The following is a 22,145-nucleotide window of genomic DNA, read 5'->3' as shown; positions in this document are numbered from 1 at the left end:
GAGACAAAGGGCTGCCCTTCTGGATGCCCAGGAGCATCCAGCCCTCCGTGTCCTGCTGGGGACAGGCCATTTATCACTCCGCTTGCACAGGCCCTTTTCTCCAGGGGTGAATGGGGACCCTGGGCTGCCATTGTCTCTTGGCGGGAGGTTTTTGACAGTGGTCTGAAAACTAGCAGTGATGGATGGGGAAGCGGGGGGAAAGAGCTGTCCACAGGGAGAGGCTGCAGGGCAGCAAGAAAGCTGCTGCTTGGGGTGAGGGGGTCACGGGCAGTTGCTCTGGGGGGCAGGTTTCTGCTGTGGATCACCCCAGACCACTAGATGTTCCTCCTCAGGGGCAGATATTTGTCCAGTGTCTTTCAAAGGCTCTGAAATGCAGACCGTGTTTGGACACGGAGAGAAGCAGTTGTTGCTGCGGGAGGCTCATCCATCTTCTCCAAGGTCTGCGTGGAGTTGGCTCCTCCTCAGTAACGAGAGGCTTCGTCCGTGCCCGATGCTGGCGCGGGAGCCTGTGGACAGGAGGCTCCGCGAGGCTGCCCTGGCCTCTTGTGTTAAGAAAAGAGCCAGGGCAGCCCGATAGCTTCTGCCCTCTGAACTCGTGTTGGAGGTAGGAGCCCATTCACCACGTGTGTCCCTTCTCCCTTCCTGCCTCTCCTGCTAGGGGATTCAGTCTCTTCCCACCGCCCAGGACACTGGGTGTGCTAGTGCTCTGGTCTGGGAAGAGGACACGTCTTCAGAGGGCTGGGGAAATAAGAATGAGCCTTTAGTCCCCGTCCTTGCTTATTTAATGGAAGTGGGATTCTGGTGTGTGTTTTTTTTTTTTTTTTTTCAAATAAACATATTACAGCATCTCTTCTGGTGACAGACCTACATGTTTCCTAGGACAGCCTCATTCCTCCACTCTGTTGGAGCGGCCACAGGGAAAATGAGGCTCTGCAGAGAGCGAATCACTGTTTCTGCACCCCACACAGTGGTGCCATAGCCTGTATGACAGAGAACAGGCTCTCTTCTAAGAAATATTTTATTCTTGTTGCTGCTCATTGGTCCAGGTTTGCTTTTAACCAGCAGTTACACCCATAAAAAACCTTATGGAAACTGCCTTTGGTGTCTGAGCAAGATGCTGAGAACTCAGCCTTCGGGGGTTTAGTTTCCTTAGCTAGGAACCAGAGAAGCGTGGTCTTATTTTCTCCTCCTTGCGAGCGTGGGCTGGACTAAATGTGCGTGTGAACAGCAAGAAGTCACAAGTCGCACCACGGGGGGCCTGTTTTACCTCTCCTTCCCTGATTTATTCTAGCACCAAAGCTGGCCAAGTGTTTGCTGGAATAAGAGATCCCAGTTCTTGCAGGCTTTGGAAAGAAAGGATGAGTGTAAATACACATGTGCTCAGGAAAACCTGCAGCATGAGGAACACAGGTAAATGTGACTGAAATCCTAAGACAATTTCCTGCAGTCCACACCATGACCTAGAGACCAGTGGCTTTGCATGCAGCTTGTTTTATTTGTGGTTTGTGTTGAATGGAATTGGCTGTGCTCAGCCCTGAGCCCAGCTGTAAGATTACTCATTTCCATATTCACTCAATCATTTTAATAGCCTCTGCTGGGTCACGGAATCAATTCATAAGCTTTTATTGTAAATTGTCCCCTCCATTTAATGTGCTCCAGGTTTCTATATTAAGAGTGAATAAGAGCTGAGAGTCAAAGGTGATTTGGGACGAGTCTGGGAGCTGGAAGCCGAAATGCTCAAGGGTGAAGCATATGCTCCCACAGTTAACTAAGTGAGTTAACTATCATTATCAGTTGTTAATTTGCCATCGACTCCATCAGGCTGCTGGCACAGAGCCTTCCTGGGGTGACTGCAAAGCCGCAGCTGCAAGGCGGCCTCGCAGCTGCAAGGCCAAGAGCTATCTCTCCAGTTCACCTTTTAAAATGCAATTAGGAGTTAGTCACCATCATTCCTCAGAAAAGGGAAGTCTTCAGGCTGCAAAAGGGGCAACCTTCTGTTCCCAGAACCAGGCTAGGTGGAGAGGCGATGCAGGTACTTAATTAGGAGGATTGCTTAAATGCCTTCGCATAGTGGTCATGGCCAGATCAGAGGGAGGTGAAGCTGGGAGGGGCTGTGAACTCTGCAGAGCTTTGCAAAACGAGCTGGTGAGAAAAAGCAGGGGAAGGATGTTGTGGAGTGAAAGAGTGGGCCAGGAGGGGTGAGAAATGTGATTTGCATTTGGTAACTACAAACATACATAGCCTGGGGTAGCGGAGAAGGGCTACAATAGCTAGGAATGCCCTGGGGAGGTGTTGTGATCCGCTCCTACAGAGGTGCTATTTGAATTTCTGCCTGGGAAAAGGCAGGGTCAAGTGCTGAATATGCAGAGTCCTCTCCTTCCCTCACTGCTTGCATTTTGACTGCTGGCCCAACAGGGAAGAACTGGGAAAGGATTGGAGGGGTCATTTGGCAGGGAAGATGCTGGGCGCTGTCTTGGAGGAAACTGGAAAGCACTGTAATTAGCTGAATGATGCAAAGGATCGGGCTGACAGGAAGGACTGTGGCGGGGAGATGACAGTCAAATGGCAGCGGTTGCAGTGGGAGGTGTTGTAATGCTGGGCCCACATCTGGAATTACCAGGCCTGTGAGATCTGCTAGGCTGGGAGAGTCTCCCAGGGGCCAAGAGCCAGCACAAGGCAATTGATGCTGGAGGAAGGACCCAGCAGGGATAAACTGGGCACTTGAGGGGCTCCATCTGACTGATTTTCAACCTCTAGCCCTGCCTGGACAGAAATGCCAGCAGGAAGATGCCAGAGAACAGAGCCCTCTTGCCCCTGCTCGGGGGATCTGAGCTAAAAGAAGGAAACAACCTGAATGTGGATGTTGCCCTTTGGTGGCTTCCACGCTAGTCAGTGCAATGCACTCTGCCAGAGAGGTCACAAGAGGCTTTTGCTCCAAGCCTCTATAGCTTCTGCAGATACCACTTCAGGACCTGATTAGACCTGCACCAGAAAGGTAGCACTGTCCCTGTCACTGAGTTCCTTGTAATGCTTGTGGCTTTGCAGCCCTTGAGACATTTTAAAATATATATATATTTCTTTATGCACAGAGGGATGTTCAACAAATGATTCCAGGAAGATAACCCAAGCAAAGGCAAGCAGCTGTCGGTAAATCAGAGTTTGGAGGGTGCATGACCGTTCAAGAACATGTTGTGGCATTTCTTCCCTACAGCCCTGAGGCTGCAGCGCTGACGGGAGGGCCCTTCAGCGCTTTCACCTGCCTTGGCTAAGACAAAAGCTGGGCCAGAAGGAAGAGAAGGTTTGGGATGGCATCGTTGCCTGGGGGAGCATTTACTACGCTTTAGATATTCGAGGGCTCTTACTTTGACCCAAATAATAGCATCTTCCTTGTGTGCATTCCTGATGAACCTGCCTCCAAAGGCAGCCAGGGGGGAGTTATGCAGGGAAGGATGTGCGGGATGGTGTCAGCTCCAAAGCACACGGACTTAGGCCTAGGAGCTGCCTTAGTGCCACCACACAAGTGGGCTTTTCCAGACACATTCCCTGCCCAACTCAGTGCCCTCAGACTTTGAGGACTTTCTCAGCTCGTGTTTGTGTCATCCGTGACCACTGTGCCTGTGCTGGGTGGTAAAGTGAGGAATTCCCAGGCGTACTTCAAGCTGGCTAGAGTGTTATTTGTGTGTACTGTGCTGCGGGGCCACATGCAGAAGCTCTAACACCTTCCAGGAAGACTGGATGTACTTGCAACATGTCCTTGGAAGCATTGGATAGACCCTCTGGATGTGCAAAGCCAGTTCTGCACATGTGTGTTAAATGGGGTACATGATGGCAGTCCTGATTTTACTACCTATATAATGGAAAGCACATGGGCGTGTTTCATGTCTGCGAAATGATGGGTGGAAATATAAGGACACTGCAGAACCTGAGGTGAGATTGGTCCCTGGACATCAGCATCATGATAAAAACCTAATACATCAAGACACCTGGTAGAGCTGTAGCGGGGGAAGAGATTGATCCCCTGCTTGTCAAACCCCGGTGAACTCCCCCTTTTCATGTACACTGAACTAATCACAGTGACTATTCCTGCAGTCCCCAGCTTGAGCCTCATTAAAGATCAAACAGAGATTTCCTATGGGAAAGGTGATCTCTGAACTGCTCCAAGAACCTCCAGATAACACGTAGGGTGGAGGAGTTCACTCCAGCAGCCTCTTTCACTCTGATGCCTAAGAGAAAAGTGCTGTTGAAATCTTGCCCTTTAGTTACAAGGAGTGATGATTTGATAGGCTTATTGTAGCTTTTAATTAATCCGTGTGTGAGGGGAACAGGCTGTATTGATAGTGGCACTGCCTTTTTGTTGAAAGGGAACTAGTAATTGCTAGGGGTGTTGCAGTGTTTTGTGTTAGGGAAGAGCAGACGGCTGTTGATTCCTGGCTCCATTCTGCTTCCAATAATTACATTATTTAATTTTCCCACTGCTGGACAGAGTGTTTTTCTTCACTTCCTGCCTGCTTTGCAGGAATAGCACATAATGACGTGCAAAACTGTTGACATATCTCACAGCACTGGTGTCTGTTTCCAGCCATAAACAAAATGGTCCCACAGAGAAGATGGAGGACAGTAAAACCAAGGGGGGGTCTCTTCAGAACAAAGCACACCGGAACCTAAACTCACAACTGTTTTTTATAATTAACTTTTTATCAAACTTCCTCCTGTTTGAAGGAAGAAAACAAATACAATAGATGATAAACGCATTCTAGTAGGTTAATTGCTTCAAGCCTGCCCTGAATTACTCTTGCACCACGTGAATTTTTTCATTTTTTCACAGCTAGATCAATTACTTTTATTGCACTTCTTATGGGCCAGTGTTCCTTTATAAATGTCCATCTGTAACTCTTATTTGTCTTATGCCTTATGCTTTAGTTTCAATACTGTAAGAAAGGGCTCAGAGGAGCTAAAACAAGGAAATGGGAATCACTCCTTGAGAGAGAGATTGAATTGAGGGAGATTTGGGGGGTACTGGAGCAAAAGCCAAATGGGAGGCAATCACATGAGGTTTTTTGGAAAATCCAGGTCCTCTGGGTTTAGCATGAAGAGCTCTAGTTCTAGATTCAATGTTACCTACAAAAGCAGCCCCCAAGGCCTAAAAACGGCTGGATAAGCGCTGTTGCCCACAGGCGGGTGCCACGAGAGAAAGGCTCCACGCTCCCGCCTCACGGCCCTGCCCCTACCAAGATGGCGGCGCGGCCCGGCGCCGCCACTAAGATGGCGGCCGGAAGAGGGCTGGGCACGCGCTCCTGGCAGCGGCGGCGCAAGATGGCGGAGGCCGCCGGGGCGGAGGCGCCGCGGCTGGCCGAGCTGCTGGCCACGGGCTGGCGGCTCTGGGAGGAGGTGGAGGCCGGTGTCGAGCCCTCCTCGTCGGCGCCGGCCGTGCAGGACAAGGTGCGGCGGGGGCTGGAGGCGCTGCAGCAGGCGGCCGCCATGGTGGCGCAGCTGGAGCTGTTCAGGTGAGCGGCGAGGCGGGCCGGGGCCGCCCGCGGTGGCTGCCGGCGGGCGGGCGCGGACCCCTGTCTCTCCTGTCGTCCCGCAGCGAGAACGAGGAGCTGGAGGAGATCGCCTCGGCCGACCTGCGCTACCTGCTGCTGCCCGCGCTGCTGGGCGCGCTGACGCTGCGGCAGGCCGGGCAGGGCCAGCGGCTGGAGCACCTGGAGAGCGCGCGCCGCCACCTCGCCCGCTTCCTGCGCCTCTGCAAGGCCTACGGCCTGGGCACCTTCGCCCTGCCCGACGACGGCCCCGCGCCCGACGACGGCCCCGCGCCGCCCGCCGGCCTCGCGGCCATGGCCGCGGCGCGCCAGGCCAAGATCGAGAGGTAGGTGCAGGGCTGCGCGCCTCAGAGCAGCCCCGCTGGGTGCTGCGCGCGGGTGCTGCCCCAAAACCCTCTCAGCGGAGAGGCACTGCTCCAGTTTCCCGCTCTTACTAAAGCTGTATCAATAACTTCATTTTTTTTTTCTGAATGTGTGGCTTCATACAGTTAGTGACTAAAGGCCTAATAGCGAGGAAAGCTTGTGCATGCTAAAGTGATATGAAGCCTCTTCATCATGCTCTACTCTCAGGCTTTTGATAATAAGGTTACTGCTTGCTGTGGCAGTATTTAAAGACCTCAGCTAGCCTCCAGGAGGACTCACCCTACATGAGTAGGAGATCTCTGGAGATCTTCAAAACCCGCTTGGACGCAGTCCTGTGCCACGTGCTCTAGGTGACCCTGCGTATGCAGAGGGGTTGGACTAGATGATCTCTAGAGGTCCCTTCCAACCCTAAGCATTCTTTGATTCTATGATGAGGGTGACACATGGTTCCTGTGCTAGTAAGAAGGTAAATGAGGTGGGTTTGGGGTGTAAGGAGCGAGTCAGAGGCGCCTGGGCTGGTTTGGCGAGGCCTTGGCCGCATGGAGCAGGCGTTTGGAGCTGCGTATGATCCAGCCGTGAGCAAACGCGGCCGCCCCGGGCATCCTCCACCCCAGGGAGAACCGGAGGGGCCTGTGCTGTGAGTCTGGCTAAAGCAGGTCGCTGCTTGAGCTGGCTGCGTGCTGAGGAGTAGCAATTATGTTTGCTTTCAGCAAGACCTGTAGTCCCTTCCTTGGGGAGGCCCATGTCTAGTGCAGACCTGTGGCACCCTACGTCCCTGAGCGTTGCTGCAGGGTCCTGGGGAGCCGGCTGGCATCGCAGCAGCTCAGCTGGAGCAACCTGCCCTGCTGCACGGCCTCTTAGGCTGCTTCTGCTTTCAGGTCCTGTAGTTTTCCAATCCTTGGTTCTTCCTGTTCACTTCTCATTGTAAGTAAAGGGAGCCAGACACAATCATTTCACCTAAAATGTGTTACTTAGTCTCTTTCCCATGACAAACCAATAGCTAAAACACTTTTCTAGTTCCTATTTCTTTTTTTTTTTTTTTCCCTTTTAACTACTCTAGGAAACTCTATGAATGTCTGGGATTTGGTCATCCTAAGGAGCACTGGTCACAAACTGTCACCTATGTAAAAAGCAGTTACAGGGGGATTGGGGTGGAAGGTAGCTGTTTAGCCACCTTAACATGATTTCAAGAATTATCAAGTTGTTTATTTCAGAGAAAACAGTATCTGGGTTATGCTAGAGAAGGCTTAGATTATCTTCTTGTTTTTTTCCTCTGTGAGCCAGATACAAGCAGAAGAAGGAACTGGAGAACAGATTGGCCTCTATGAAAACCTTTGTGGAGAGTGGGCAAGCAGATGACGATCAGATGCGAGAATTTTACCTCCTGCAAATCCAAAAATGGATCAGCATCAGCCTTGAGGAAATAGAGAGTATTGACCAAGAAATGGTCATTTTAAAGAGCAGAGCTACAATAAAACAGGTACGAGATCTCTCTTGAACTGCAGGTTCTGAGGGCTGTGGTTACTTAGACCTCGTGGTGGATGCTGTTGTGAATAAATTTGAGAGTAAATGATTCTCAGAAGCAGAGTTTTATTCTGTAAAGTTCTAGATTAAAATCTAGCTCACATACAACCTAAATGGACAAGAGTTTTTTAGGTGTTTTTTTTTCTTGGTCACTGTCTAATGCCACCACATGTTCTAGACAGTCAAACCTCATGAAATACTAGAGCATTGAATATCAAAGCTGATATGCTCTGTGTGCTAATACTTAACAGTAAAGAACTAAGTGATTTTTTTTTTTAAAAAAAAAAAAACTAAACTAAGCCTGGATTGTTTTGTTCCCCTACTCCCACTATACCATTCTAGCTTAGAAAATGTCACGTTTCAGGAATGCCTGTTCTGATGATTGAAGTTACTTGTGAGCCTGTTGTGTAGAGCAGTGTTTGTGGCCTTTACACACCTAAATGTCTGTCAGGATTTAAAAATTCATAAGGTGCCATAGCCTTGGCTTTTTGATGCGACTTATTTGTGCAGCTCTTTATCTGGCACCGTAGAAATCTGCTTTTCTGTAGTGCCCAGAGGATAACTTCATTGTGAGTGATAATTCTACTTGCTGCAGAAAGTGCTGCTTGATCCCTGGAATCGGGGATAAATAACGAGCTACACTTTGTGCTAGGATCCGAGCGGATCTGATCAAAACACAAAGCTGACCAGGATGACCCAGCACTGGTGTAGCAGAGGCACCAATAGAAGTCATTTGTAGAAGCTCACAGATAGAGTTTCATGATTTATGCTGCATTAGGGCCCGATTTGTGCATCTCAGGATGTTGCTCTGCCAGCAGAGGCATTTCTCATCCACAAGACCTTTAGTAACTCATTTGGGATGGAAAGGAAAGAAGGGAGCTGCCATCTCCATGATTATCCTTTGACTCTTGTTTGCAACTTCAGTCTTCAGCACCACCACATGGTACTTCCCGGCAAGTCAGGACTCCATTGAAACCTTTCATTCTCACCCGGGATGCTGCTCAGGCTAAGTATGTTGTTTTTTGATTACTTGGACACAGTGTGATGCAGTGCTCTGTTGTCATGTTAACCTTATGATATTTTTTTCCGATGCAGAAAACCAGTGCTTGGTTGTAAGGACTGTGCCCCATGAGGATGTGGCATGTGTTGTATCTCTGGGGCAGGGGATGCAGGGAGCCCTCAGTTTATTTCCTCCACTTCTCTGTAATTCCACCAACATGCTACAGTGTCTTTATTAATGCTGTTTCTTTAGCAGGAGAGAAGAATGTAGGAGTCAAATATGACTGTGCTCGTTGACCCTGTGCCTGCTGTTTAGTTAGATGTGCAGAGGCGAGGCTTGTCTTTCCCTCTGAACCCCTTTATGATATAACAGGATTGTTCTTCTCTCTTTAAAAAGCTGGTGGTAAAAAGCACATGTGGTGCCTGTTAGTCTGATGTGCACTCTGGAGGGTTTCAGTGAATTCAGATAAGTGATGGTAGTGCCTGGAGACTTGTGATACCTCCTGGAGATCCACCAGGAATGAGAGCCCGTTACTTACAGTTTTTTGTAAGGCCCTTCCTAGGGAATCAACATCTTGACGCTTTTTGGCACTGTCAGGTTCTTGTAAATAATCTGGGAGCTAAAGCACAAAATGGGATAGAAACGAGGTTTCTTGTCATACTTTTGACGTGACAGGCCCTGAGCCTTCAGCATATCTATCGAGCTAAGTATTGCCCAGATCAGTTTCTGGTGGCCTCTGTGGCAAGTTAGGCTAGCAGAGAACTTTCTCTTTTGAACAGAAGTGGTTCAAGGCTGTTGCAGCAGAACAGTCTTTCTCCCTCTGAACTTACTGGATGAGCTGTTTAAATGCTGTTACAGCTGGGTTACTGGCAAGCCTGTTGCTGAAGGCCCAAACCCTAGAAATGGAGCAATTCCCAAACCATCCATGACAAAACATCTCCAGTTGCAGCACAAGTTGGGGAAAGGAGCTTCTCTGTGTGTCATTATGTATCCTTATCAATGAACAGAAACAGGTAAAGTACATTTCTTGCGTCTTTCTTCCCCTAGAGTGTTTGGTGCTGGATACCCTGGTGTGCCAACGATGACAGTGGATGACTGGTACGAGCAGCGCCGGAGGCAAGGGGTCATGCCTGGCCAGAGCGTCCCACAGAGAACACCAGGTATGGGGGAAAGTAAAATTTGGCACAGAGAATTCGGGAACCGTTGCGAGGGGAAGAGGGAATGGGGATGTGTTCAAGATACAAACCATGGACTGATAAAGAGTAAGAACAAACTTCCCGTGTTGTCCCGTGAGAGCAGCTGGATTGCTGGGCTGCTGTGGGCAATTCCTCATTTCTCTCCGTACGAGCCCCCAGGCTGCTTCTGTCCTGAGAACTGGAATAGTGATCCTCCACCTGCCTCATGCCTCTCCCTCTCATTCTTGACCTACAGCAGGTGTAAATGATGAAGAACTGCAGAAGAAGCAGCAGGAGAAAAAAGAGGAAGAGGATGATGAGGAAGCTCTTCAAAAAGCTCGGAACTGGGATGATTGGAAAGACACACACCCAAAAGGCTATGGCAATAGGCAGAATATGGGTTGACGCTCCAGCTGCAGGAAAACTAGGGCTTGGAAATCCTGCAAGAATGCCTGTGTCCCAGAGATACAGGAGTAAATACACTGTACATACGCAGAGGTATCCTTGACTTCTTTGGGAGTCACCGGAGTCCGAGGAGGGAACAGGACAGTTTGTTTTGGTTTACGTAAGTGTCCAACAGAGTGCCCTTGTCACGTGCAGCGCTAACGCAGGAGCTCTTGTTGAGCGGAGCTCGTTCGGGGGATCCGTCTGCCTCTGCTCCCCCAGGCAGAGGCAGTCCTCGAGAGAAAGAACATGACTTTGAAAATCGCTCTTTGTATTGTTGGTGGATGTATTTATTTTTTCTCTCTATATTTTAAACAAAATAAAATCTCTTGTCCTGACTAGTTGCTGTAAAGTCCTTTGCTTTTTGTCCTAGGCTCTTCTAGAGCAGTCTTGTAAGGATGGTTTCCAGCAACCAGAAGAGCTGACGACAGGAAAAGAGAATTGCCAGATGGTCTGTTCCAGGGAGTATTTTCAGTCGGTGTTTCTGAATGTGACAGCTTGCACTGCAGTGTTAGTACTATGGCAGAGGGGTCTTAGCAGCAAAGTGCATTGGTGGCCTTTCCACAGTCTCACCCCTTCCCTCTTCCCTAAGTGGCAGACAAAAGTGTTTCGGATTTCTGTATGTTCAGTCAGTCGTGTATTTCAAAGGCTGTGCTGTGAACTGTTGATAACAGACATAGTGCAAACGCCATAATAGAAATGTCTGTCCTTTCACATAGTATAAGAGGGAGATTGTGTGGCTATAACATAGTATACTATACATTAAAATATAAATAAATTCTATATGAGCGCTCGCCCAACTTAGTGTCCTATAGGGGCGAGCCCTGGGAGAGATAGTGAAGGGTTCAAGAGGGGTAATGCGCTGGCTGCCGGTACCCCTTGAAATCTGCTTACAAACTAGCCCTGTCATGGTGCAAATGCTGCCTGGATTCCCCCTAAGCCACTTTAAGGAGCTGTTGTTAATGATCCTCAACCGCCGGATCCTGTGGGGTTATCCACAGCAGGCCCCAAGGTATTTACTGTTCGACTTTGGAAGTCCAGCCGGAGGGTTCACATGTGGACCTCTTCCTTATCTGCAAGGATGATGATAAAAAGAGGCTCTAGTATTTTTCCTTCATACTGCCATGATTGAGGCTCAGCCTGGGGCTGAGCCAGGCTGCAGTGGAGTTTGCATGTTTTATACCTTGCAGTAAGGAGCAGTCTCAGCTCCTCTGAACTCAGCCGTGTCTGTGAAGCAGTGGCCTGCAGTGGATGCTGTTATGACCATCTTTCTAGGTATTAAATCTTCGCAACTTAAATAACAAACTCTTGTCTCTGAGTTTTAGTGGCTTTCAGATCTCTTCTCTGAAATTTTTTTTTGCTTTAAAACTCATGCAACCTTATACACAGATTCACCACTTTCCTGCATTTGGTGTCAGAGCAGCCACTCTTATTAAGGATTTTTGGAAAGGCAGATCTAAGAAACTAGTTCCAGTGAATCAGATCCTGCAGATCTTACCATTGTTAGCCTAGAGCCGTATTTCAGGGGTACTTCTGTGCTACTTCGCTTTGTTTATTTTCTCTTCCATGTGCAGGCACCAGGGAATCTTGCCTCCAGTTGAGCTACACCCAGCCCTCCTTCCAGCCTTTCATGCTAGTTTTTTGGAGGGCTGTAATTCCAGCCAGAGCCACTACCTGCACGTTCAGTCTTTTCCGATGGGTTTCGGAAGCTCTTCCCTTGCCCTAACCCTTCTCCAGCCTTCGCAGTAAGTCCCAGCACCCTCGATGTAGGTGCTTCCCAAGAAGAAAAAGCCTTTAGGTCTCCCGACCTTTGTTCCAGCAGTCACAGGTCAGGCCACAGCTGTATTGACAGCTCCTTTGCCCATCATCATTTCTCAAAGAGGATTATCTTCTCAGATGCCTTTATTTTTGCTCTTACTCTAGCACAGAATGTGAAACTTCTGCCTGGGTGGATCAGCCTTGGGTTGAAATAACAAAGACCAGGGCTCTGTCTTCAATCTGCTTTCCTGTCTTTTCCAGCAGCCTCAAAGGGAGAAGGGGGGAAAGGGAAAAGAGCCTCAGTCACAAGAAGAGCAGGGAGAGGGTGCTGGGTGGCTGGTGCTGGTGCCTTTTCTTGTCCCAGGCAGCGCATTTTCTCCTGGACGGCGATAAGGATTGGATTCGGTGTTGGACAGCAGGGCTGAGTGTCGGGAGCTGTCTGGCAAAGCCCAATCCTGCGCCTCGGAGCAGGAGCCTTGGGGCTGAGGGTCGGGGCAGCCCTGGCTGGAGCAGCACCGGGAGGGCAGGAGAACGGTTTGTGAAATACCCCGCTGTGGACGGAACCATTCCCGCAGAGGGGACACGGCGCCCGACCAGCCGCCTCCGACAGCCGCGGAGAGACGGGGGAACGATGCATCTCGAGGGGAATCTCTGCATCCTGCATGGGAGCATCTCTGGGACGTCCGGCGCGACCTCCTCCTCCTCCCGCGGAGCAGCCGCGTGTCCTCGTACCGCACGTCGCGCCCGGAGCCTGTCCGCTCCCCTCCGCGGCCCACAGTTTATCTTGGATCAGCTGGTTAAAGTCACTGGATACACAACCCCAGTCCTGTATTTCCAAACTCGCCTTTTAACCTGCAAAACCAGAGTCTGGAGCAGAGCTTCTTGCCACCATGAAAACAATAATTGCAGCCTATTCCCAAAACCGTAGTGGTAAGAAATTTCCAAAACGCGTTTGAATGGTTTCTGATGCTCTGGAGTTGCGAGGAGCTAGTCAGGCAATTAATGTTTGTTGTCACCATTGTCTGTTTGCTGGGGAGTGCTTAGGGGAAAGGGAGGTGTTCGGAGCAATTTGGGGTTAGCAGCACCAGAGGAAAACATAAAGTTGCTCAACAGGAATGAAATTTCTTAATGCTGACAATGTGTCAGATAATGTTACTCCTGCGAAGTGCTACAAAGCACAGCAAATTCTCCGTCGTGTTGCGGCGGTGCCTCCGAGCTGCGGAGCCCGCGTTCCTGGTGGGTTGCCTTTGGAAAGGGCCCTGCTGCGCTGCACGGAGACGTCCGTGGGCAGGAGCGGAGCCACGGGAGTCTGTCCGTTCCCCGGCTGACGGTTTTCATTCTGTGGTCTGGAAATTCATGGAGTGCTTCTGGGGGGCTATAAAAAGTAACTAAAAAAAGCAACTTTTTGGTAGGCACAAATTGCTAGGCAGAGCTCTTGTGTCTTCACTGGAAAAAACTACGGATTTGGAAAGTTGCAAACCACAGGGTTCCAGGGCTGTAAGATTTCTGGGAATATGTCGTGGGGCGGGCGGCAGGGACGGGCAGGAGGGATTGTTTAGAGCACGGCGAACCGCCGGGAGGCATGGGGAGAGGAAAAATAGTTCTTCGATGCTGGTGATGGCTTCAGCATTTGATTTATTGCAATTGTCCCACTTCTGGTTTGGACTGAGATGGAGTTGAACCTCCATCATCCCTAAACTTGGGGTTTGATGGTTATTCTTCAGCTCAAGGGTCATTCTGGGAGCCGCCAGCCTAGGAGAGCGGCCTGGCTCTCTCATGGTGGGTCTTGGTGTTTCCAGCACCCCCGTTTGGGGCTATTTTGCCCCAGATCCCATGGTGGTGGCTGCGGCAGGTGGCCCCAGCGCGCCGAGACCTTTGGCCGGCAGGATGAGTGCGGTGGGTGCCGGGGAGGAGGGGACGGGGATGCGCGTGGAGTTTGGATCCTGGCTCCCGGCCCTGCTGGCACCGTGGCGGGGCGGTTAATGGTTCACTAGGGTTGGCGGGCCCGGCGGGTGGGAAGGCCGGGGGCGGCGGCGGGCGACGAAGCAGCGAGGGCCGCCGGGCTCCTCTGCCCCATTTCGGGCACGTGGCCGCGGCGCCGTCGCAGGAGCCGGGGCCAGCGGGTGTCCGTGCCCCGCAGGGAGCCGCAGCAGCGTCCGCGCTGCCCTCCGCACCCTGCTCACGGCGCCGTGGCCCTCGCAGCGCGACGTCCGCTCCTGCCTGCAGCTCCTCGCCGTCCTCCAGTGGGTCCTCAGCTTCCTGGTCCTCGGTGAGTGTGGCCAAGGGGATGTGCTCCTGTTCGGAGGCCGCCAGGGAACGGGGCGGTTTCTGCACGCGCTCCACGTTGCCTCCAGCTGAGATTCATCCCATCTCATGAGAAGAAAAACGGTTTCGTGCCTTCACCGCGGCATTTGCCGGGTTTTATTGGGACCTGGGGAAGTCGTGCCCGGGTGCTGGTGTCCCCAAGGAAGGGACCCCGCGAGCTGGACGGGTGCCCGCTCACTGCTCTCCTGCCCCGCAGGGGTGGTCAGTCTCCTCGTGCTCATCTACCTGGTGTTCACCAGCTTCTGGCCCATTTCCGCCCTCTACCTGGCCTGGGTCATCTTTGACCGGGACACGCCGGAAAAAGGTAGGGACAGACGCAGCCCCTGTCCTGGGGTCTTGGCAGCAGCGTGCAGATGTCCCCGGGAAATGTGGGCGTCACATTTCCCCACAGAGTTACCCCCGGGTTGCCAGGGACATGGTGGTGGGACCAACACAGAGGGAGAGTGTTGGGGTAATTGGTGCCAGTGACTATGTCAAAGGCTTTGTGTTTATCTGCATCTTCAGCTTGCTGGGTGTGGGGCAAGGACCCATGTGAACAGCTAATTGTGCTCGTGGTAAAGGCAGGTTTGGGGACGTCGGTGTGGATGATGCATCACAGGGTCTCCATGCAGCACGTTGGAGCGAACGTGCTACACCCTGTTTGCTCCTCGGGTCTTCTCCTCCCTGACCATCCCATTCCACGACAGACCTCTCTCCCACCACCACAACGGGCCCTTCTTCCACCTGCAGATTCCACCTCAGTAGCAAAGCAGGCTGTGCTGCAGGTTGTTTTGCGGGACCCTGGGTGGGTTTGCTCACCGCCGCCGGTGTCTGTTTGCAGGCGGGAGGAGGCTGGCATGCCTGCGGAGATGGCCCGTGTGGAAGTATTTCCGGGACTACTTCCCAGTCCAGGTAAGCCGTGGTGGGACAAGGAGCCATGTTTGTGCACAGCAGACCTCCCAGTCTCTGGTGCAAGCACAATTCCCTGAGGAGCAGCTGCAGCAGGAGCTGCCTCCAACCTCCTGGAAAACCAAAGCTGGAGGAGATGGGCTGTGAAGGGATGGTGGACATCCCTCCACCAGGATCTGTTTCTGGAAATGCCCTTGCCCTCCCCATTTGGCTGACCATCTGGCAAGACCCAGTGGTGCTGTGGTCCTCTGCCCAGTGTGGAAATTCGCTCCCAGTGCCACAACAGCCAGTGGCTCCCATGGGGCTGGGCTGGCAGCCACTGATGCCCTTGTCCCCTGCAGCTGGTGAAGACCCACGACCTGTCGCCCAGTCACAACTACATCATCGGCTCACACCCCCACGGCATCCTCTGCGTCGGGGCCTTCTGCAACTTCACCACATGCTCCACAGGCTTCTTGGAGATGTTTCCGGGCATCAAGCCCTCGCTGACCACGCTGGCCGGCAACTTCCTCCTGCCCCTCTTCAGGGAGTACCTGATGAGCGGGGGTGAGCGTGCCCGGGGGCCACTGCTGGCCCCCTCGATGGTTGGTGCCGCAGGGACCCTCTGCATGGCTCGCGTCTCTGCTGTCTCTATCTCCGCAGGGCTGTTCCCTGTAACGCGCCAGGCCATAGGGTACTTGCTGTCCAAGAACGGCACTGGCAACGCCGTGGCCATCGTCATCGGTGGCGCTTCTGAGTCGCTCTCCTGCCAGCCGGGAGTCACCACTTTAATCCTGAAGAACCGCAAGGGCTTCGTGCGCATGGCCCTGGAGCACGGGTGAGCTGGGCCGGATCGGGTGGCCGGGGACAATGGCCCGTGGGGGACGGGCCGCTCACGGCGCATGGTCTGGTGGCACTGGCTCTCCCCATAGGGCCCACCTGGTGCCCTCCTTCTCCTTCGGCGAGAACGACCTCTTCCGGCAGGTGGTTTTTGAGGAGGGCACTTGGATGCGGAGCATCCAGAACCGCATCCAGAAAATGATGGGCTTCGCCCCCTGCGTCTTCTACGGACGGGGCCTCTTGTCCGTTCAGTCGCGGGGCTTTTTGCCCTACCCGAAGCCCATCACGACCGTGGGTGAGCATCCGCGTGCCGGTGTGCGGGATGGCAGGATGCCCGGCTGGGCACTCAGCCCTCTGGCTCTCACCGTGCTCCCTTGTGCCCGCTCCGGCAGTGGGGGAGCCCATGACGGTGCCCAAGATCGCGGAGCCGAGCCGCGAGGTGGTCGACTTGTACCACGAGATGTACGTGCGCTCCCTGCTCAAGCTTTTCCATGAGAACAAGACCAAGTATGGGATGTCGGAGACGGACGAGCTGCGCATCGTGTGAGCGAGGCCGCACGGGGCCCGCGTGTCCCGACGGGAGCACGAGTCCCCGCTCGCAAGGGCAGACGGCGCTTGCGCGTGGGGATTTCGGCCCCCTGGGCTAGCGGGAGTGCAGGGACCGTCCTTCGCTACCGGGGACCCCGCGGCCCCGCCGTCCTCACCGGGTGCCACTGCTGCCCTTCACTTCTGCTCCAGCCTCTACTCCAGCCTCCGCTCCTCCATGGCGGCTTGGGAAAAGAAGGCGGAAAAGACACAGAGCGAGGCAGGGAATGAAGCGGGAAGCTGGGGAGAGGGAGGAGGGGAAGATCGGCAGAGGGTCCCCGGGGTGTCACGGGGGTGAGCAGCCACTTCCCTGCTCCTCTGTGGTCCGGTGAGGCGGTTCCTGCAGGATGGGCCCTGGCGGGGCTACCGGGAGGCGGCGATGTCCCCACGGGCCATGCCGGTGGGATACGGGGCCGTCTGTCCCAGGATGCACTTGCAATCAAGGCTTTTGAACGCGATCGCTTGCCCTGCAGTGTTTACTGTGGCAGATGGGTCTTGCGCAGCTTGGTGGCCTTTCCACAGGCTCGTCCCTTCGGGTTTGCTGGCAGACAAAGGTCTTCTGGCAACGGGGTTGCGCTGGGCTATGGGAATGTCTGGGGCAGAAGGGCGTCTCCTCTCCTGCCTCCTCAGAAATGACCCCACATACACGTGTTAGACCAAAGCAGAAGGGCCTGGTACAGCGAAAACTTGTCCTTCGGCAGGGTCCCATGACCCTCCTGGTGCAGGCGGCACCAGGGAGCAGCCCCTTCATAGAATCAGGTTGGAAAAGACCTTCAAGATCAGCGAGTCCAACCGTAAGCCCTTCAGCACCATGCCTGTTAAACCACGTTCCTCAGCGCCTCATCTACACATTTCTTGAACACTGCCAGGGAAGGCGACTCCACCACTTCTCTGGGCAGCCTGTTCCAATGCTCGGCTACTCCTCATGTGTAGAATTTTTTCCTAATATCTAACCTCGACCTTGCTGGCAGGATGACAGCCAAGTCTCACCCCATGCCTGTTCCCAGCAGGCGGTAGTAAGTGGGACATGACATCCTTAATGGGCTGGTGTGGGAAAGTCAATACCAGTGATAATCATCTCTAGCCTGCTCTTCTTTACGCAGGAGATCTGGGTAAACATTTAGAAAGCAAACACCCATAAAGAACAGATTCCTGAGGACTCATTAACTTCCCATCACTAAGCCACCTCGGCATTTCATGTCCGTGGCTGCCTCATTCTTGAAACCCATAGAAACGCTAATGTGAACGTGGCACATGAGTCCCTGCCAGCATCCGTGTCAGATAAGGCCATGCTAGAGGCATGGAGAAAGCTGGGGAACACTTTCCTTCACGCTCAGAAACCCCTTCTGGGGCCTGAGCCCTTCCCAGCAGAAAACGTGCAACCTAAAAGATGGGTCTGCTTGATGAGTCAAAAGCTTGATGAGAACAGCTCGTGAAGACCCAGGGGGTAGGCTTGTCTTGTGTCAACAGCATTTTGAGGATCAATGAGATCTTTAATATCATTACGCGACCATTTAAGCAGCGGGGCATGCTGCATGGGGAAGGGAGAAGAAGGAAAAGATGCTCTGTGGGTTCCCCCTTTCCTGTGAGGTCCCCTTGCAAGTGGTCGGATGTGGCCACCTGATATCTCTTTCTCCTGGCATGGGGAGAAACAGCTCTGGATTAGAGAAAGAAAATACATTTTATTGGTGGGCTGTTTAGCAAGGAGAGCTTCCCGGCCACCGCTCGAGCCTGGCGTGGGGACGGCGGCGCTGCAGGGATCCCCAGCCCTGCGGTGGGTCACTCCCTTGCCTCACCCAAGGACAATATTGTGCCGGGAACATCTCTAACAGCCTCTGAAACGCGCGGAGGCCACAGCTGTCAGCTGGGCGTCCTGCCCCTCGTCCACCCCTGCCCCACGCCCTGCCTGCCTGCCACGGTGGCAGGGCCCCGCACGCAAGGCTCTGTCCCAGCTTCGGCACTCCAGCTCCCACGCATCAGTCTCGGGACACGGAGGGAAGCAAGGCAAGTGCTTCATCTACAGCAAGATCTGTCCTGCACAAGGAACACGGATAGATGGAGAGTTCAGCCCCTGCAGCTCTCTCCTCTGTGCAAGCGGCGTTCCGGTGGAGCTCAGGCAAGATCCTGGGCATGGGCAGTGGCCAGGTCTACACGGCCCTGGACCCGGTGGGGAGGGGGTCCTCAGCACTGCCTAGCTTCAGAGCCCCCCCGCCACTTGTGCTCAGTGCACTGATTGTTCCTCATCACCCTCATCCCTGCTCCATCTTCTGCGCGTGGCTGCAGATGTCTCTTCCCCATAGCACACAGGTCTCTGCTCCAGCCCCGGCTCCGTGGTGCAGGGTCAACCCAGGCAGCAGCAGGGCAAGGCCAAAGGGTTTGGAGGTGCAGAGGACAGCAGAGCACCAGGTAGGTGCACAGAGAGCAGGAGTGACGCCAACACCGCAACCCTACCGGCTCTCAGCACCCTCCTGTAACTTCACGTTGTCCCTGTCCCTCAGGTATCGCTGATGCGGTAAGTGGTAGCACGGCTGCCATCTGTGGCCTCGTCCCTGGACACTAGGGCCAGGGTAGATTGGGGCCCAGGCCGGGGCCGCTGGGCTCCCCCCCGGCGCAACCTGCCCCGGTATTTGTCTCCAGCCATGAAGTACAAAATAGGGTCGAGGCAGCTGTTGATGCTGGCCAGGGGCCGTGTGATCTTGTAGGTGAAGTTGATGATGTTGAGGGTCTGGCAGTCCGCTTGGAAGTAGCGGGAGGTGTAGTAGAGGGTCCGGGTGATGTGGAAAGGCACGAAGCAGATTGCGAAGACGGTGAGCACGATGATGATCATCTTGATGGAGCGCTTCTTGTAGGAGGGCATTCGGGGGCTGGCGCTGGAGAAGCTGGGTTTGCAAAGCTTCTTGGCCATGAGGCAATAGCACAGGACGATGACCAGGAAGGGCACCCCGAAGAGGAGGGCCATGACGGAGGAGCTGTAGTGCACATAGTGATCGAATTCCTCCGGCTTGGTGGTGTCATGGCAAAGGGTGCTGTTGTTCCTGGAGCTGATGGTGACAAAGATGAGGTTGGGGATGAGGCAGATAGTGACGACAAGCCACACACCCACACAAATGAGGCGCGCCTGCTTGGTCTTCACCCACTTCAGGGAGCGGATAGGGTGACAGATGCCCATGTAGCGGTGGACGCTGATGCACGTGAGGAAAAGGATGCTGCTGTAGAGGTTGGCGTAGAAAAGGAAGCGCACTATCTTGCAAAGCCATTCGCCGAAGGGCCAGTTGTTGCGGTCAGCATAGTAATAGACCAAAGTGGGGAGGGAGAACACGTAGAGCGTGTCAGAGACGGCCAGGTTAAACATGTAGGTTGTGGTGGCGTTCCATGGCCTCATCCTGGAGACAAAAATCCACAAGGCCCAGGAATTGAGTGGCAGTCCCACCACAAACACCAACGAATAGGAGATGGGGAGCAGGATGAACTTGAACTCCTCATTGAACACACACGTTTCTTCTGCCACGGCGGTGGTGTTGCCTACGAGCCAGGAAGCAGGCGTTGGTGTCCACAGGGCAACTGGGAATGTCCTCACTGAAGTGGCCATGTTCTCAAAGCCAGATCTAGAAGAGCAGTTAATAAAAACACATTAGTTGCTGATCCCAACCATTGTCAGGCACAAAGGGTGGAAGGGAGCCAAAGATGCCAGATTTTCCCCCCCTCCAGGAGCTCCGGCCACTTTGATGATTCTCTGTTTTTTCTCAGCTCTCACATTTGGGCTTTGCAGTCAGCCAAGAGCGGCTTGACAAATCCTCCCCTTCAGAGCCCCCGCAATGACACCCGTTAATCATCCCTTTGAGCAGCGCGCAGTGACACCCGCGCCGTATGAGAGCCCGGGAAGCCTCAGACACAGCCCCGCGTCCCCCCCCGCCACGCTGAGCCCCCGCCGCCGGGCCAGCAAACCCACTGCGCCGCTAACAAAGAAACCTTTATGAGCAACAGCAACCCCCTGCTCGGTGCCAGCGCGGCCTTTGGAAACCAGCTCAGCCTAATTGGCACCATCCTGACAATGCTGCTCCTCCCAGAGGGGTCCTTGACAGAAGAAAGGCTAGAGGAGAAGAAAGGCTTGTCTGGGGGAATATTATGGCCCGCAGAAATCCTCGGGGGGCTGTTAAGGGAGCCTTTGGGAGAGAGTGTCCCTGGACAGTGAGGGGCCTCCAGCTGCCGGGTATTCTCTATAGGAGAGCGATGATCTAAGCGGTGTGGAGAGGAGCTGCGGAGGAGCCAAGTCCCAGCCCAAGAGAGTGCAAGTTCACAAGCCAGGCAGGACATTTCCCCGTTGCGCATTGTTAGGATCAAAGAGTGCGTTTCTCATCATCCTTGGCAAATTAATCCCCAGGGTAAAATGTGAGGGCAGGCTATAAAATGATTGCATCTGCATCTCAAGATGTCTAAAGTTCAGAGTCCACTTCTCCAGAAGAAACAGGGAACTTCTACCGCAATTGTCACATCCTACAAAGCCCTTGGTCTCAGAAGAGTTTCAGCATCTCCGTTCTTCCGAGATTGCCTCGCTTCCTTGCAAAGCACTTCCAGAGCAGCTGCTTCCATCGGCCAAGGCAGCAGACTGAGAAGCCACAGGCAGGGTGGACGGAGACAACTCAACAGTTGGCCCCACAGCGATGGAGGGTAGAAGAGCAGCTCACTGGAGTAAAAACCTCTTTAGCTCTCAACTGCTGCAAGTCCAAATGGGCAATCTCTATATTCTGACTTTGGCCCGGTTCACAATTTTGGTGCCATCCAGTGCTTCAGCAGCTTTGTTAACAGCAGGCCAAAGTCACACCTTGAGCAAGGATGAAAAACCAGAGCACTTAACAGCATTTTGAGCTCTCACAGATGTGCATCTATAGGAATCTAGCAAGGGCTTGCTCCTGGGCAAGTGACATTTACAAAAAGTCAAGTGCAAAGTATAGAGCTGCTGCTGGTAATATTTCAGAGGAGTTGAAACTAGTAGGGCCTGACCGGTTACATGGGGTAGGCTGCGTTTTCCTGGTGGACTCCATTGAATCCTGGAGTTTTAAGCACAGCAAAAAGCAAGGGCATATGTGGAGCGTCAGGGAAGTCGGACTGCACTTGGAGCTGAGGTTGGTGCTTGGGTACCCAGCAGTGCTGGAAGGGCCTTGCAGCCCCAATCCTCCCCATTCTGTGGGAAAGCAGCTGGGGTCCACAGCGTCCTTTGGTGAGCAACCAGGGAAATCTGAAGTGGGAGCAGGAGATGGATTCTGCTGTGCTACAGAAAGCGCTGCAGACACATAGAATCATAGAATCATGGAATGCTTAAGGTTGGAAGGGAACTCCAGAGGTCATCTAGTCCAACCCCCCTGCACACACAGGGTCACCTAGAGCACGTGGCACAGGACTGCATCCAAGTGGGTTTTGAAGATCTCCAGAGAAGGAGACTCCACAACCTCTCTGGGCAGCCTGTTCCAGCGCTCTGTCACCCTCACTGTTAAAAAAATTTTTCCTTAAGTTCCTCCCAACTCTGCGTCTCACAGCAGGGGCTGCTCAGTGTGAGCTGGGTTTATGCTGGCTCAGAGCTCACCCATGAGATGACGTTAGGACAGAGGAGGTCCCTGGCTCTGAGTAGGTGACCCGTCTCGATGGGGTGCCGGTTTCGGTGCTACAAAGTAGAAGGCTGCATTGTTTCCCACTCTTTTCCCTTGATTGTCTCTTCCTCCTGCCCCA

The 22,145-nt window shown here is 53.3% G+C and overlaps 3 protein-coding genes across 3 annotated transcripts; 2 read left to right on the top strand and 1 right to left on the bottom strand.

Moving 5' to 3' along the window:
- Window positions 1-5,312: 5,312 nt before the first annotated feature.
- Window positions 5,313-10,387, top strand: IGBP1 (immunoglobulin binding protein 1). Its single transcript, XM_088538428.1, has 6 exons — window positions 5,313-5,504; window positions 5,588-5,866; window positions 7,188-7,383; window positions 8,352-8,437; window positions 9,475-9,587; window positions 9,859-10,387. The coding sequence occupies exons 1-6, from the start codon at window positions 5,314-5,316 to the stop codon at window positions 10,005-10,007; spliced, it is 1,014 nt and encodes a 337-aa protein (XP_088394554.1). The 5' UTR covers window position 5,313; the 3' UTR covers window positions 10,008-10,387.
- Window positions 10,388-12,694: 2,307 nt separating this feature from the next.
- LOC104571431 (diacylglycerol O-acyltransferase 2) lies at window positions 12,695-16,418 on the top strand. Its single transcript, XM_010218527.2, has 8 exons — window positions 12,695-12,734; window positions 13,945-14,073; window positions 14,326-14,433; window positions 14,950-15,020; window positions 15,359-15,563; window positions 15,660-15,834; window positions 15,929-16,131; window positions 16,229-16,418. Exons 1-8 carry the CDS (start codon window positions 12,695-12,697, stop codon window positions 16,381-16,383), a joined length of 1,086 nt encoding a protein of 361 aa, XP_010216829.1. The 3' UTR covers window positions 16,384-16,418.
- Window positions 16,419-18,901: 2,483 nt separating this feature from the next.
- Window positions 18,902-20,019, bottom strand: P2RY4 (pyrimidinergic receptor P2Y4). Its single transcript, XM_010218531.2, has one exon. The coding sequence runs from the start codon at window positions 20,008-20,010 to the stop codon at window positions 18,916-18,918; it is 1,095 nt and encodes a 364-aa protein (XP_010216833.1). The 5' UTR covers window positions 20,011-20,019; the 3' UTR covers window positions 18,902-18,915.
- Between the last annotated feature and the right edge of the window lie 2,126 nt (window positions 20,020-22,145).

This window comes from Tinamus guttatus, unplaced genomic scaffold, assembly GCF_059628265.1.
Source record: "Tinamus guttatus ecotype Peru unplaced genomic scaffold, ASM5962826v1 Tinamus_guttatus_pri_ptg001087l, whole genome shotgun sequence".
NCBI lineage: Eukaryota > Metazoa > Chordata > Aves > Tinamiformes > Tinamidae > Tinamus > Tinamus guttatus.
Note: the sequence above shows the minus strand (reverse complement) of the source record. Positions and strands in the feature narration are given on the sequence as shown.